This window comes from Tubulanus polymorphus, chromosome 5 (genome assembly GCF_964204645.1).
Source record: "Tubulanus polymorphus chromosome 5, tnTubPoly1.2, whole genome shotgun sequence".
Classification (NCBI taxonomy): Eukaryota; Metazoa; Nemertea; class Palaeonemertea; order Tubulaniformes; family Tubulanidae; genus Tubulanus; species Tubulanus polymorphus.
In genome coordinates this window covers 20,717,785-20,735,038 of record NC_134029.1, presented here as the reverse complement: position 1 = coordinate 20,735,038, position 17,254 = coordinate 20,717,785, and the positions used below count along the sequence as shown (strand labels likewise).

The 17,254-nt window shown below is 38.0% G+C and overlaps 1 protein-coding gene and 1 long non-coding RNA gene across 3 annotated transcripts; one reads left to right on the top strand and one right to left on the bottom strand.

The window, feature by feature from the left end:
* Window positions 1-433: 433 nt before the first annotated feature.
* On the bottom strand, window positions 434-3,079 carry LOC141905535 (kappa-type opioid receptor-like). Its single transcript, XM_074794425.1, has 2 exons — window positions 2,563-3,079; window positions 434-2,218 (listed from the first exon to the last, which is right to left on the bottom strand). Exon 2 carries the CDS (start codon window positions 1,846-1,848, stop codon window positions 757-759), a length of 1,092 nt encoding a protein of 363 aa, XP_074650526.1. The 5' UTR covers window positions 1,849-2,218; window positions 2,563-3,079; the 3' UTR covers window positions 434-756.
* A 61-nt stretch (window positions 3,080-3,140) lies between these two features.
* LOC141905542 (uncharacterized) lies at window positions 3,141-6,107 on the top strand. Of its 2 annotated transcripts, none has more exons than XR_012619267.1 (3): window positions 3,141-3,315; window positions 4,506-4,583; window positions 5,524-6,107. It is a non-coding gene; the product is annotated as an uncharacterized LOC141905542 (long non-coding RNA). The 2 variants fall into 2 exon arrangements; XR_012619266.1 differs by lacking the exon at window positions 3,141-3,315 and adding an exon at window positions 4,221-4,272 and having other exon boundaries at window positions 4,499-4,583.
* Window positions 6,108-17,254: the final 11,147 nt, after the last annotated feature.

Here is a 17,254-nt window from a genome sequence, read left to right as displayed (position 1 = left end):
GTCCTATCTAACAAACCGTGTAATTGTGTATAATGAATTTTTCTTGGGGTCTGTGGTCCGCTGGCCGGCGCCGGCCGAAGAGGTCACAGTCTGGTTGACTATCCCCCAGCCCGTGCATCATCGGGATCGGTGAACGACAATCGGCTAGGCCCAAGTGTTGTGAATGATTTTCCCATCCTGTAACGGCCGTGTATTCGGCGATGCAAGGCTCAGTGGGTCATCAATAGACGTAGACTCCACGAGTCGCTAAGCTCAATTAGCAGTCCGCGCATCATCATCCTCTCAGCTACTGTCAGATTTATATTCGTGATGAGAAGAAAAAGCAGACTTCTTTCTAACCTAACAGCCGAAATTCAATTACTGTTGATGATAAATAGATTAGCTCAGGGAATATCTTGACCAGCAAACAAACAAAATGCCAAGTCCGAAATAAAAAGTGATCCCTGAAGACCAGTGCTACGGTTTTCTATATATGTATATCGGGACAACAAAATTTAGTAACAAAAACCAACACGTTTACAACTAATCTCTACATAATTCTTTTGTTTTATAAGAATCTAGGATATATAAGAAAGCTGGTTGTATTACTGTTTGATGTTAAACTAAATTCAGTAATGCATCTTGTGTTTATAAGAATTATAATATGCGATATTGGATATCACGTGAAAAATCATTACAAATTAGATAATTTATTTCAGAGTTAAGGACCAGAAATATAGTCGTCGGTTTACAATTTCGGCGAATATTTTGAATATCTTATATTAGGGTAGTACATTTTGAGTTATTTCTTTGTCTTGAATTTACCGAAGTCAAAACTTCATTGGTTGTAGTGCTACTCGATCTATTGGGAGCGAAATATGACAAACCTCTTCGCAAAAGTTTCATCATAGCCGCTCTAAATCTCACCCCACTTATGACATAAAGAAAAAAATTGATAGCGTTATTGATATAAGATAAAAGGTACAAACTTTCGTAGATAAGTTCTTTAACTAGTGACAAGTACTCAGCGCTGAGGCAAAGTACATAAATAGCGAAAGGCATCGTCGTTATTAAAAACGACGTGTTTACAACGAGCAACATGGCCGTCATACTCGTGAGTTTGGAGCGACGACTCGCAGACGATCCGGAATTGAGGCGTCTTAATGTAAGTCGCCGCCCCAGATTCCGGACGCGTAATACAATCGCGACATTACACACGCTTAGAAGAACCCACGGGATAAGCGCGTAGATTAAAAGGTCGATCCACACCCAGACTTCATAGACAAAGTATTGGGAACTTTCAGGAGCGCTACAGCGTGATGCCTCCGTTGTCGTTTCAATTTCCATAGTAGCAAACCAGTGGCTGTTAAGGAGAAACAAAAATATCCCAAGACCCGCGGCAATAATTCCAGTTCTTTTTAATGAAAACCACTCATTAGCTTTTGCAGGATTGTAAACCGACACAAATCGTTCGATAGCGATTAACACCAGTACGCTGGATGAATATTGCAAACTGAAATACATGAAAACATATCGAAATTTACAAACTACGACGTTTACTTCGTATAAACTAACATTGAACACGGCTTTTATCCAAACGGGTAACAATCCTATAAGTAACGCGCCGTTGTCGGCAAATGCCAATATTGTCAACAATATTCCGGTACTAGTCGTACGTAATGATTTCACAGCTAACAGTACAGTGATACTTAAACAGTTTCCTATCACGCCGAGAACCACTACAAATATGGCCGCGTACGAGTTTAAAAACTCAAGGTATCTTGCTCCGCTCGGACTGTGAGTCGGATAGCTAGTAGTCAGGGAATCCGGGGTTGGCGGAAAGGTACTGTAGTTTGTCGTGAGGTTCATTTTGAGAATGATCGACCGGACGTGACGAATGCAATTACATACCAGCCGACAATTTGTCTGCGTTGATAAATAAAAGTGACCGATGTACTACAACTAATGAACGTTGAGTAATTTCTCAATGATTAACGATTTACAGAATCAGATGAATATCACAATACTATAATGTCCTATTTGCAAACAATTTCGTCATGTTTTGGTAATTAGACTTAGACTTAGTTCTTATTCTGGATACGTTTTCTATATTGTTGTTTGTTTGTTTCACGAGATGAGAATGCGATGAATAATGAATTATGGTAAAGAAATCTTTGATTGCACTTATAGCTACTCAGATGATATCGGATTCGTTTGCTGGTGCTTTGCAGTGAACGATCTAGAAAAAAACATTTTAGACATTGAAAATTTGCCAGCATATATCTGCCAACGGCGAAAAAAAATACCGGTAGTTGTATTCAATGAGGACATTCACCGGAAGACAAGCAGTAACATGACAGGTAAACGTGACAGTTTCTTGCTTGGCCAGAGATTTCAAATGAATTGGAGATATCTGTTTACATTCCCGTCGAATCAACGTGCGTATTGCTACCGAATACACCTATCAAAATACATCATTATTGGTAGTTTGCAGAAAAAAATCGCCACCCCGTCGCTTTTGATCTCTTATTAACGTTGTTACTTTTCTGCACTTTTTTTTTATTTGCTGTCACATCAACTTACGGGAAACTGCGATAGCCGACAAATAATGCACAGTTTTTCTGCTGATCAAATTATTTTCTATTTCCCGATTCGCAACACGTTTCTTATTACCCTCGGCGATATTGCGTGAGGTTTTAATCCAATAAAGATCATACGATTTTCATTCAATCGCAAATGAGTATGTTCTGTCTCACGAGCGTATATTCTGAAATGAAATGGGTCCAGTATTTCGTCTCTTTATTATTATTAATCCGCGCGATCTAACGCAAACGAATACGAGAAATTTCGATTGGAAATTTGCACACCACCCATCCGTTTTTCTATCGCTATATGCCACGAGCTCGACGTTTTACGATTCATTATACGACTTTTATTTTCTAAACATCGCTAGTACTACTCGCCAGTATTCAATCATCGTTGCATAACCATTCTTGTAAATCGGTTATAAACCGGAAATAAAGCGCAACTGTATCGTAATCTTCCTCACACTCGGGCGATAATTGCTTTATCGATTTCGAGTTATATCGCTGATATATTAGACGCAAAACTTCTCCGATACAACGTCGTCGCTAGCCGGGGCTGGCTATAGTCGAGTTCATCGATTTTAACCAGCTGATCAAACTTGAATAAGGGATTATTTCTAAGTTATCAAAGTTTTGCGTGTTCTTTCGAAAAAAAGAATCAGATTTCATTAAACGGTTGAAATTACTTGAACGTTTGCGTGAAGAGTTCCTACGCGAATGGATTCAACTTTCGCTTCGAAGACGAATCAAGGTCAGACACCAGACACTACAAAAAGAATAAAAGAATATTTTTAATGTGCTTTGAAATTGATCTGGTAATATTGTCTTCTGGTAGATTGTAATGAACCACGCATAATACAATTCGATCGACGCAGTTTGAAAAATATTTTCAACTTTAAAAAATAGAAAAATAACAACTGGTCATTCTCATTTGAATTTAAATAATGATTTTTAGTTATCTATCCGCACATACGCGACTTTATTTATATCTACTGAAGCTTGCGGTCACACGAGCGTTTTTGACCCGGGCCCGATCAAAATCGTAGGACTAGGCCTGAGCCAGATTTCAGCATCACGAGTCAAATGATTGCGTGTGAATGCTCTAGCCCAACGCACAAGACGCAATGAATATGTACCAAATAAATCCGACACCTTATATCTATCAAAAGAACTTTTATTTCAAAATCTACCTTACGTTTGGCCACGCCATATTTCGTATTTCCTTTTGTTGAGCACCATGAGGTTTAAGTCTTGAGTGCGAAGTATGGTAAGAACCTGTTGTTATCCTTTTCACCCGGTAGAGTACACAACTCCGATCAATTTGGTCTATAAGTTGTTGGTGTTATTACAAGAGATTTGATAATCAATCGTACATAAGAGATTTCCCACTTGCTAAAAGTCATGACATGTTGAATCATCGTTAAGCCATTTAATGATCCTAACAATTCGGATAAAGCTACTTTAATCGTTGCATCATAACTTCCTTCTTTCTATATGCGGGTGTTTCATTGAATGTATTGCATCGTTCCAGCTAACCATGTAATGAATGGGGGTACAGCGGATAATTTCGAAATTTGGTTTATTGTTTGATTCTACTGTATAACATTTCGAAAATGTAATCATATATTCAATATTTTCTCCAGTTAAGCTGCTGTATGTATATTTTGCAAAGGGTTTATGCCGATTAGCATTTATTTTCTAAGTATAGGTATGTCGACTTTGATTATTAGAGAGTCGACTTCTTAAGTTCGATTTTTTTACTCGATATTTTTTTCTAGATAAGAAATAGATAATGGGTAGCAACAATGCTCTTCTGTAGCCAATGCTTGTACAAGTAGTTTTTCCTTTGAATATATAATTGATAAGACTATACCTTTAACATTATCATCATGGATGTTTTGTGTAAAATGTTTGAGGATATTTTTGTCTATTAGTGAATAGGAAATATGACCGCACAGGGGCGGATCCAGGGGCTGACTTTGGCACAAAGAAATGAGAAGGGCATGACATTCAAAAATGGCAAGTATTTTCCACGCTGAACGAGTACAAAGCCAAAACAAGGTCTGGAAAATTTCAGTGCATTTTCATACAATTTCTGCACTTGAGGGATATTTATGAGAATATAAGCTCAGTCTTGTGCTGCGGACTACTGTTCCATTAAATAAATAATAATAATAATAATAATAATAATAATAATAATAATAATAATAATAATAATTTATTTCCAAATCCATATCAAAATATGCTCTTTGGCTTACAAATAATATTCAAAGATACAGAACTAGCATATAAAAAGTAGACATAGATACAAGCAAAGGACAAAAAAAAGCGATCGTAAAAAGGTGAGATTTAAAACTATCTAAAGAAGTGCTAAAACGTAACTGAGTAGGTAACCTATTCCAAAGATATGGCGCATGGTAAAGAACGCTCTCTGACCAGCAGCTAAAAGTTTGGCTCTAGGCTGAGTTAAAAGCAACTGACTATAAGATGATCGTAGATTTCGAACACTTGTTTACGAAGTTTTTAACGTGACTCCTATAACTAACTCATATTGGTTGCCAGTAGCTTCACTTCTGTTCCAAAATGATGTTTGCATTCTCCTTTTTTGCTAGAAAACTAGAATACAGCAGTTTCTTACTGTCATTTTCTCTGTATTCTTAATTTTTCGCTCTACACGGACGTTGGTCATGAAAAAATGGAACAAAAACCCGAACATTTGTTCTTCATAAAAATATGCGACTGCTGCCTTATTTGTAATGGATATTTCATGCAACCGAGCGATTAAAAACTGTTGAATAAAATTCTGTCTGGGATTTCTCGAATAGAAAAACGCAGATGTTCAGCAAATTAGTAATGCAGTAATTCAGTAATGCATCATAAAACAGGCAGTCGTGTATCTTAAACGAGTCGCGCGAATAATCTTCAGGAACAATTCAACTGGACCCATCTTTCATTTCAGTGTCTTTGATTGGTGTGAGTTATGTGATGTTCAAGATACCTGCCTCTAAGAGTTACTGTTTTACCAATACACTGGGCAACTGGGACAATTTATAGTCAATAATATACTTCTCGAAGCGAAGACCGGTGTAATGAGTGAAAAAAGTGATGTGGGGTCAATTAACCCTGATATGGTCACTGGCAGCTGATTTGAGAAATGACGTAAAACATCTCTAAGATATTCAATTGTTTGCTGTTACTTTACGAAATATGGAATTCGCGGTTTGAGATATTCGTAAGAATGCTAAATCCAAGGTCGATTGTGACGTGATAGTAATATAACACGCAATAATCTACTTTAGAATATTAGACATACAAATAGCGTTTGCCCGTGCTTCAAAAAACATAATTTTCCATCCTGGTTGTGTTGAAATAATTTCATATTTATAAATGTAATCACTTTTATAATTCCGCTGCAATGAATCATTCTGTTAGCAAACACCAACTAAGAATATCCAGTTATTAATTACATAGTCTAGTTGAAATTGCCAAATAAGGTCAAATCTAACTATCATCCATCAACCGGATGATAAATTGATATAGATAAGCCGGAATTTTAAAATCTTTTATCGATCGATGCGTGATGAACTATCCTTAAAGAATAGTGTCGATATTTTTTGTAACAATTTATTTTGCAAATAAATTCATTTATTCATTCATTCATTCATTCGAAGTGACCTATTTCTAAGGTTATGGTGACCGGGAACGCGGAAGCTATGCGGCGAAAAAAACAGGGCCCGGTTTTATAGACTGGTATTCACTTTAATCAAGGGGCTAACTCAATTCATTTTCGGTTGAGTTAACCCCTGGGTTAAAGTTGATACCAGTCTATAAAACCGGGCCCAGGACAGCTGTATTTTTACTACGTTCATAAAAAACATCAGCTTTGGATAACGACCATCATCTCATCTGTTATCCGTTTTACGACCTATACGAATTCAATAAACACCGTATGAAGGATTTCCCGTTAGATTATGACGAACAATGCTCAATGTCTAATCTAAAATGCATTAGCTTTTAGAAAAATCATTCGCTAAAAGCTTATTGATTTTTTTGTCTTCTGAAATCTGGTGATTTTCAAAATGCCGGAGTCGGGGCTGTTATAGTTCATGCTACACCACAGTTAGTTGGGTGAATACAAACAGTAAATCCGATGTTCTTTCAATTTTTCAAGCGCATTTTTCTATGAAGTTTGACATACCCCAAAATGATTGATAATCGCATTCTGGCGACGTCTACTTTCATGAAGAAGCTTAGTGTACGTAAGTAGGTCGGGTTGCATTTCTGAACATTTTTTTCTACGTTCAAAAAACTGTTTCGGTCGAAGAAGAAAAATGCCTTTTTCGAGTAGAATATCGATCATTTCTAATAATCATTATTGAAAATGTCAATTTAGACCACTGAATGCCCCATAAAATGCCTGTTTGCAAGCAAAAATTTAGTAGGAAATTGTCCTTTACAGCTGATGTTATTGCCCTGCGCCCTGATTCGCGCCGGTAATTGCCTACTCAGTTCGCTCCATGGACACTAAAGCCTAGCGCACATCGACACTGCGATTGGAGACAACTAGTTGCCAGGCAGTTTTCGGCGCATGAGAGCAACTGGCTGGATACAATCAGTTGCTCGAATTTGTCGATGTGAGCGAGCTTACGACTGGTTAGCGTCCATCGATCTCCAGTTCCACCCAGTTGCTCATGTCCTACTTTTGAGCAACTAGTTGTACTCAGTTGCTCTCATATCCGTCGATGTGAGCGCTCCATAATCAACAACACATGGTTGTAACTGACTAAAACAAAGCTATTTGTCACGTGACTTGTGATGCCCTCAAGAATATTTGCTAGACCACATCTCAGTTGCTGTCGATGTGTGCGCTATAGACCTAGCGACCGGCATGAGCCACGTAGTTGCTGGTTTTTACTAAATTTTCGATGTGCGCGGGGTACTCGCTCACTAGCAACTAGTTGTCTCCAGTCGCTTTGTCGATGTGCGCTAGGCTTAACAATACCGACACGCGAACTGTTAACCTGTACCAGGGAGGCCACGTCCTCTCTGTCTGAACGTATGTATAGGACACGCTATCGTGAAAAACGACCCCTTACACTGTTTGCTAGAAAGAAATTGTCACCATATAATACATCGTTTGAAAAGTCTTTCAAAGATCTACATTTCACTCAACTCGCACGCAGTATCATTTCGGTTAATGAGTTATGACAGATATAAAAACATTTTCCTTATAAAATGATAATTAATTGAAACCATCAACCGCGGATTGATAACGAGTCACTCACGCTACAAAATGAGAAAAAAGAAATTCGATAAACATGTCGTCAACATGGCGGTTCATCTAGCGTCGCAAACCTGACGATTTTTAATACCAGGCACTGACTTTAAGGCGACGATTCATGAATGTTTAGTCGCAGGTAATTAATGCCTGAATATTGGTGAATATTCTGAATAGTAATTTACGATAAGTCTAAACATTTATTACACTTTGAAAAAAACGAAAGCGGGTAAAGAGGGGAAAACAACAGGAATCTGTAAGTAGCTGTCTAATGTCTAGCTGTCTGAATAATCTATTGTCTTCTATAAGATAGCGGTAAACCCTCATGATAATGATGGTAAAAATGATTATGAAGGTATCTAAGTATTAGCAATATACGCAACGGCTTATGATCGGTAGCGCTCATGCTTTTACCCTCGGCCATCCCCGCTTTTCTGGGTTTGGTTGCCACCGAAGCTCGTGTTCGTGCGGCAACTGGACCCTGGTAAATGATGACGCTTTAGCCTTCACAACGGATATTTCTATGTCGGAGTCTTTAGGCCTAATCACGTCACCCTTGGATAAGTGACATTGGCATCATTAGCTTATCCCTTATTGGGCATCTTTCATCTCTCTTTCGGGAGAAGTGACATTGGTATTTATTATCCACAGACAAACCTTCACCTCTCCCTGGGGGGAAGTAAAACCCGAGCGACAGTACTAGGTACTCAGGAGTAAATTTACTCCACATGTACCCAATTGTTCACGGATGAAGAGAGACAGCCAGGGAATTAGTTTAGATTAGTCGCATACAAGAGGCAAAAAACGTACAATAGTGATGAAACAATAACTATAAATTCTCAGGGGGATGTGGTCGTGCCAAGAGGATAAGTGTCTTGGCGATGTTCTCTCCAGCAAGAGATCGAAATATCATTTCATTTCAAATCTGGGTTCGAATCCCTTCCGGGGAAGGGGATGGCAGGATCAGTACGAAAAATTCGGACCAGACCACGAGTTTTACATTTTTTTACAAGATTAACTGATAAAGGAATTTTTGATAGTCCCGGAAAAGCGCCGAAACGTATTCATTGTTACTCTTCTTAAAAAGACCCTAAGTTCAGTAGAGATTGTTTCGGAATGAAGATTTTTGGAACGCCGAATCCAACGCCCGGTTTCATTCAAAATCTGTCGTATTTTTTCATCTGATATTTGCATGTTTTGTCGATATTTATTGTAGAAAATGCAATGCAAAAAATGCTTGCAAAGATTGCATGATTTCTCGATCTTTTTTTACTTCGTTGTGAGTCTAATCAAAGTACATTCAAACAGTTTCTAGTGTTCTAGTTAAAATGTCGCTTATCGCATTGATGAAAATCTATATTACAATTGTCGTCTGAAACGCATTAAGTTTTAGAGAAATAATCTCCTAAAAGCTTATTGATTGACTCATGCATATATTCTGAATTCTGGAACTTTTAAGGCGAGTTGTCTGCGTTGTTAGTTTATCGCCTGAATCGTCATGGTTAACGCTACATCACAGCAGTTTCGCTATTCGTACTGGGCAGCCGTTATCGAGAACCGCTACATCAACATTTCTGAAATGAGAATGTCACAATACTGGATGCATTTAGTCGGTTTACCGGTTCTAGTCATCGGCGGATTCGTGTTTAATTCATTCACGATGATTCTCATGCAGTCGAAAAACCTCCGACGAAACACGTTCTCCGTTTACCTGACTGCGATAGCTGTTACCGACTCAGCAGTGTTGTTACCGCACTTTCTGTTTTGGGTAAATTTCATTTCCCTACAAACCGGGGATTTTCTCATAATAAGAATAGAATCAACACCCTCCTGTTTGATGGCAGCTATCTTACCAACAACCGGTCAGAAGTTATCTGCTTGGTTTATGACGGTTGTAGCGGGAGAACGATTCATTTGCGTTTATTTTCCTTTCATGGTTCGGCGTGTTTGTACCGTCAGATATTCTCGAATTGCAGTTACGGGAATATCCATATTCATGGTCGTTTTGATAACTCTATTACAGTCGTTCACACCGGTTTTCTACCAGCAAGCGAAGGGTTGCGTAGTTCCAGCCATCGATACCAATGTTCTAAAAATATTTTACAGTTCCCTTTCCGTGTACGTTCCTTTTATCGCAATCGTCGTATGCAACAGCGCTATATCGATTAAAATTTGCCAACTCCGTGAATTTGACAAGACATCCGAGAAAAGACGGTCGTACAGTTACAGAGTTACTGTATTAATGTTTATTTTGACCACGTCTTTCATAGCACTAACGTTCCCACATTGGTTACTACAGATTCTAGGAGCCGGTTCAGGAAACCGCACCTTGATGATTTTAGATGAGATTTTCACTGTAATGTATATCAGTAATTATTCGATCAATTTCTTCCTGTATATTGCGTCAGGAACTGAGATCCGTAAAGAAATTCCTACACTCTTTCGGTGCACGAAATAGACATTATTTCATCTTGTAAAGGAGACCTCTGAATAATAATTGAAATATCTAAGCCCCTATCCGTCTTTAAATATAGTAACTATAGGATAAAGTTTTTTGTACGTCGTAGAAGGAGAAAGTTCTCGTCTCTTTTCCATTTGTCTCTTTCTTTGCAAAGTCTGTCCTCTCACCAGTTTTAAACCAGATTCCAGGCGTTATAGTTTTTCACATGATGACAATATAATATGCGTATCTGAGCAGTAAATCGTTTCCATGCGAAATAAGACAGTAATCTGATATCAGAAAATATCATGAATGATTAAAAGTTGATAAACAAAAAGAAATATCTTCATTTGAAAGCTTCATATAGCCGTGTATTGATGCAGCTCCATCGTAGGTTTTTTTGATCTAAACTTCGTACTTTCTATTCTGTTTTTGCTTCTATTATAAAAAGACTAACTTCATTGCTATTTAAGAATGAAGAATAATGGATCTCTCACAAAGTGGATCCTCGGGAAATAGGATAAAGTGGGAGTTCTGTTGCGTTTTTCACCTTCGAAGTGGAAGGTTTTGTCGATCATCTTTATCCCCTCACAGCTTGGAAAGTAAATAATCCCATCACGCAACTGAAGCACTCGGATTTCACACAGTATCTAGTAACCTTATCGTTGGTAGAAATTTGCCATGGGTCACAGCTTAGTCCATTTAGATTGTGAGAACTTTCCCTCGCTCGAAGCAATTCTGTAAGCTTATCCAAAAGAATGGATGTAAAAATTTCATCTCTTCTATTTGCGTTTTTCTTTTTATTGATATTGATATGGTTAAATATGGTACAGATCCTTTCTGCTGGCGTGTACCGAAATTCATCCCTTCTTGGAAGTTTTTTTTTTCTACTTAAAAGTTTAAGGACAAACGCATATTACATCTATAATTGATTTATCATTTTGTGCTCTATGTCGAAGTATTTACTGCGACGTAACATGAAATAAAGACATTCAACAAAGGTGTATCCTTTCCTGTACATCGAACTTTCGGAAATGTTGCTATATGAACAGGACGGGAAATGAATCATGACCGTTACAGTTGACTGTTTTATTTCTTCCCATCAAAGCTAGCGAGGATGCGATTGCTCTGAGCGAACATAGCTGGAATATTGCCCCTAACACATCTTCATGCGTATGCGAGACACCTGGGACTCGGGTTGGATTGCAGAATTTCTATATAAGTGCACCGGAGAGATTTAGTAGAGTTTTGTATGGAACAACTCCTGAAGTCATTCCTATCAGAAAAGAGGATACATTAAAGTGCCAATTGCAACACGAGCTATGCCTCATATCAGATTCGTTGATATGAAGGCCCTTAATTGCGCTTGGTCGATACCTAATCAGTCGCTTGCCGGTTCAAGATTGTTAACATGAACCGGAACCGAAATATTCAATAAAACAGAAAATTCTGTAAATCTGACCGACGATCACACAAATCTTCTTCCAATTTCAAAATCAAGCCCCCTATTTTGTTCCCGCCAGGTGTGGTAGGTTTACAAGGGACTCCAAATCAAAACAAAATCTTCAAATACGATAAATTATAGGGACAATCCCTATTCTCAGAAACGGGGTTGATGCATTTTCCTTTTTCTTTAACCGGTACCCATCAATAATACACGATGATTAACAGTCTACGGTGTACCTCATTTCAAATATACCTCATTTAACCGTTATACCTCATTTCAAATGTGGTGCACCGATGGACCTGGGGTTATTGTAAAGGCCTTTAAAACTGTCATTGTTGATTACGATTTAGAATTTATGGCTAATACGTATAAGCTAGGCGTATATTTAGCTTCACGAGATTTCATTTGTTTAGTTCAGTTTAGTTTTTATTTTGTAACATAATGAGATGAATTTGTAAGAATTGTTTACACGATGCGGCCTTAATGGGTCTCTATCCACACTTCATCAACTTACAATGAAGAGTAGAGAAAAGGTTAATCAATATAGACACTAATGCACTCAATTTATGAGTATTTTTTCTATATTCGCTAGCAATGATGTTTTTGGATATTGAATATCAAATTTCTACCCGGGATTTCCTTTCCGCTTTATCTATAAATACCGAGCCCCGGCTGAATATGGTGGATGATATTGCAAGCGAGTCGTATACGTATGATTTCGTGTTAACATAGACCCATGGTTTTTTTTTCTGACAAAGCTATTGATGTCAACAGACAAATATATATATATATACATCAGAAACATCTCCGCGTTGCTTAACATATAGCCAGGTAACAGCGAAGTCCATGTCCACAAAGATCGTCTTTTATAGTTAGAGATGACCAACCGATATATTTGCATCTCCTTGACGAGGCCTTCTTTGAAGGTATCCTTAAGAAGTAGAGATTCGCCAGATAGAAGGTTATTCAAAGGATGTTCTCTTGTCTTTATTAATATTCTCACCCTTTTGCAATAACCACATCACCTCAAACTATATAGTACTCTGTCATATAAACTGGGCCTACGACTCTAGTTTTCATCCGCGCTCAAACTAATAATTAGAACTTTATTAACGAGGGCATTATTTTCTAATCAATCTTTTCCGGGAGAATCTCACAAAGCAGTGCGAAGTCAGCTTTCTCATCGACGATCACCAGTGTTCAGGAAATTAATTTCACGACTCATTGATCCGTTGACACTTTTTCAAGCCATCATTACTTTACTTCTTCGCACATTTTTGACGGAGCGTGATATGTAGAAAAAATGTCTTAATCTCCTTACGTTGTTATAGGACTGATGTGACCGGTTATAATGCGCTAATGATCACACAAAAACCTTACAAATGCAGATAATAAGTTCGGGATCACTCAGTTGTATGTCGAAGTGTTGCCTGGAGCGAACTTTCGAGTCGTTTTCTTCAATTTTTGATAAACACTCGGTATTTTCCGCCTTCTAGTGATTGCCGTCGTGCCTGTGTCCCGTTCGATCGTTCGTTAATTCCGATGCAAATTTCATTTGATCTTCCTAATTAATTCTAATTATTCTACTAACCTTGTTATTAGGGTGCGCGGATGGAAGCGGGAATGTGTGTAATGTATCATGTATTCTATAAACAACTAATCACCTTTGATTCTCTGACTAAGTAAGTAACATTTCAGCGAAATACGTCTTGAGATAATGAAGTGTTAATGACAAGATTTCAGTAAAAATGTTCAGACCAGCTTGCGATAACATAAAACATAGATGAAAGTTTATAGCCGTTCCATGAGAAATAGCTTAAGCGATGTGACAGTAATCCGTTATTTGCACATTTTTGGCATTACAATCGTTCTTTATTCTGAGCGTCTTAAAGGCCGCGTTAAGTTTATTTCGAAAGTCTGAAAAATTCGTAGAATTTCTTTACGTATCTCAGATCCTGAGGCGATATACAAGAAAAAGTTTATCGAATAATTGCTCGTGTAGAGAAAGGTGAAAATCTCACTTAAAACGTTCACAGCGTTCTTCGTTAATTTATACGCTATAATCTGTATCAACCAATGCGGTAAGGTTAGAGCCAAGAATGACGTGGTCAAAATAAACATCATCACAGTCACCTTGTTACTGTGCGACCGTCTTTTGTCGGATATGCCGTCGTCAAATCTTTCGCCGCCTAATTGACAAATCATTCTAACCGATATAGCGCTGTTGCAGACGATAATTCCGAAGGAAGGTACATACACAGATGTAGAACTGAAAAGTAGTTTAAGAAGGTATACGTCGATGGCCGGGAACGCGCAACCTATGGCTGGTAGATACGACGCTGGTGACAATTTGAATATAACGACGCTTATAAAAACCAAAATAGTTAAGGACATTCCTGCTACTGTAATTCGAGAATTTTTGATAGTACAAACACGCCGAACCATGAAAGGAAAAAAGACGCAAATGAATCGTTCTGATGCGATAGTTGTCATGAACCAAGCGGATAAAGTCTGACCGGTTGTCGGTATGATTTCGAATATCAAACAAGTGGGTGTCGATTCTATCTTCACCACGAGAGAACCGCCAGTTTGAAGGGAAACGAAATTCAGCCAAAATAGAAAATATGGAAACAACACTACCGAGTCGGTAACGGCTAATGCAGTCAGGTAAACGGAGAACGTGTTTCGTCGGAGGTTTTTCGACTGCATGAGAATCATCGTGAATGAATTAAACACGAATCCGCCGATGACTAGAACCGGTAAACCGAATAAACGCATCCAGAATTGTGACAATCCCATCTCAGAAATGTTGATGAAACTATTTTCGATTACGGCTGGCCAATACGCGTACAGAAACTGCTGGGATGTTACATTCATTTTGTTTACGATAGACGCGTCGTCTTGTGTCAGAAACCGTGTGAATTTGACACTGCTATATTTAAACCGCGATCGACGAACAGTGATACGTCTTAATGCAAATTTTAACGAGCTATTTTTTCACTTGAATTAACACGACGCCATGTGTTGTATTAATCTTTGCGCGTATACTGATAGAACGTGGGCTGAAAACGGGAGTTGTTCGGCCGTGCACAAATTCACATCCATTAACTCCAGGAAACTGACTGTATAGCTGGAAAATGTTTACTCATCCTATTTTCTTGCCGGATATCGATAAAACGAGGTTCAGATGAAAAATTTCGTGGGCAAAAATGTTTGCCTCGCCTATTTTTTTTCCATGCCGATTATCGATAAAACAAGGGCAAAACATGCGTGGGGAATACTGATTATAATCGATGAACTTGGCCGGATTTCTGCGAACCAATCTCCAAACCAAATCAGGTAAAACAAACCATATAAAAAAAAAACAATCGTCAAGTGAAAAACATGAATTTTCGCTCAGTAATGGAAAAAAAGAACTTCTTTGAATCCTTATTCAAATCACTGTGGTAGTGCCATTTTAAGCTTCCTCGTTCGTCCTCTATCTCGAAATTCAATAAAAATTCCAGTTTTCCAGCCGCGGGATTCATCAACCGTATCGGCCAGATATGTTCAAATTATCCCGGGAGACTGAACTAAGATATGCATTGCTACTCGAAACAAACTCACTCCGGTCACAAAGAGGAATGCAGCAATATTACTGCTTGTAACCGGCAACGAAACATACTTTCAGAAAAAAATCCCCAATCCTATACATAACTAGTTATTTGATGCCGAATGTTTTTGAAAAACTGACAATTGGCGAGGGATGTTTTTCCCGAGAAAACATCGCTGTGAAGGATTTGCTAAAGCTCGCCTACTGGTTTTTATTAACAGTCGCGTCGTTTTGGAAATTCGAGACAAAATTCAATAGTTTCTATTCAGTAAGAGAGAATATGAACACGCAAGGATGGGTTGATTTTCGTATGTTAATATCCGTGTTCGTAGTAATTCGTTTGATAATATAATGGTCGAATTTTCTGGTTGAGACATGGCTCGGCGGAAAAATGGCACCACAAAAAGAATATTCTTATCTCAGATTCTGATTATCTCAGATTCTGACATTCTATTTTATGTATTCAGAAATGTGATATATCTCTACATTTTTTCCTCTTGTCTCCGGGAGACGCTTTCGCGGAAGGTATACTTGAACTCGACGAATTTCTTTCGAAGACTAAAACGCGACACGCGATATGTTGGTCTCGCGTTGCAAATAGTCACTCTCTCGCCGGCATTGATTCTCCGAGAATTCACCTGCGGATGAGTATAGGAAGAAACACGCTAGAGGTACAAACATACAAATTCAACGTTGTGTTGCTTTGAAATAATACGTAATCATTTCATTTTTTTAATGAGGCATTTTCTTTTTCTGTTAAAGAAATTGAAAATAAACAACGGAATTTAATTTTTTTCCATTTAACCATCATTTATTAGATATGATGATATTTATATATATAATATTATATATATGTATATATCTATATGATAATATTATATATGATTTGGTACATGGAAAATATCAAGAATGACGAATATACGAAAGTACGTATGTAACAGATAGATATCTTCAATGTACTATACATTGAAGATATGTTCGTGAAAATCTCCGTTCCAAAGCACCGTTTTAAACTGTATTTTCATTATTTTTACAGTGCTGTCTTCTGCTATCGATTTGAGCCGTAGCGTGAAATTTTCTAGAGCCAAGTGAAATCGAATGTCTTTGTTCTTGAAATGAAAGTCGAATTGCAAATAAATTGGAGGAGATCAATTTCCCCAGTTATTCCGGTCGATGTAGGGAAGCGGCGTTGTTCGTATTAGGTGATTATACAACCCGTCATAAGGAATATTTGTTAGACAAGAAATTTATCGTGGACTTCTGTTGACGCAATCATGAATAATGATAAATTCATCGTTAGTCGGTAGCGCCAGTTGAATTATTCGGTCTACGAAACCAATTGATGGGAATTTCGCGATTTAAGACCGCAATCGTACGGGTTTATGAAGCGATTGAGATTAGCCGTGTTTCGAGGATGGAAATCATCATTGGATATTCATGAGCAGCTGGGTTCCTTCGTTGCCAGTGCAATGCATAGTTCATAAGCAGCAGCGATAGAAATTCTAATCATTGAGACGACTCAGAGATTCAGTTATTTTTTTCCGATGAACCCTTTTAGAGAGATTAAAGATAAATCGCACGGAAGAACTGTCTGGTGGTTTAGTGACGAAACGCTGGTATGATATTTGAGAACCCCTGATGTGTCTCGCTCCGTAGCTAATGTTCGCGATTACAGGCGAACTAATTCACTCTAACCATGGATTTTTCATATTTCGGAGTTCGCGGTTTAACTATCATAAATCAGTGAAACTACTTTTTTCGATGATTTTCGTAGGATATCTTATTACCCCATTGTCTGACTTGAAGCGTTGATAATATCGCATTGTTCTCGACAATTATCTATGAAACGTGATATGAATACGGAGAACGGATAATAAGAACGCGACCAGCAAAAAAACGCCAATCAGCCGCGGTGAAACGAAGCGACAACGAA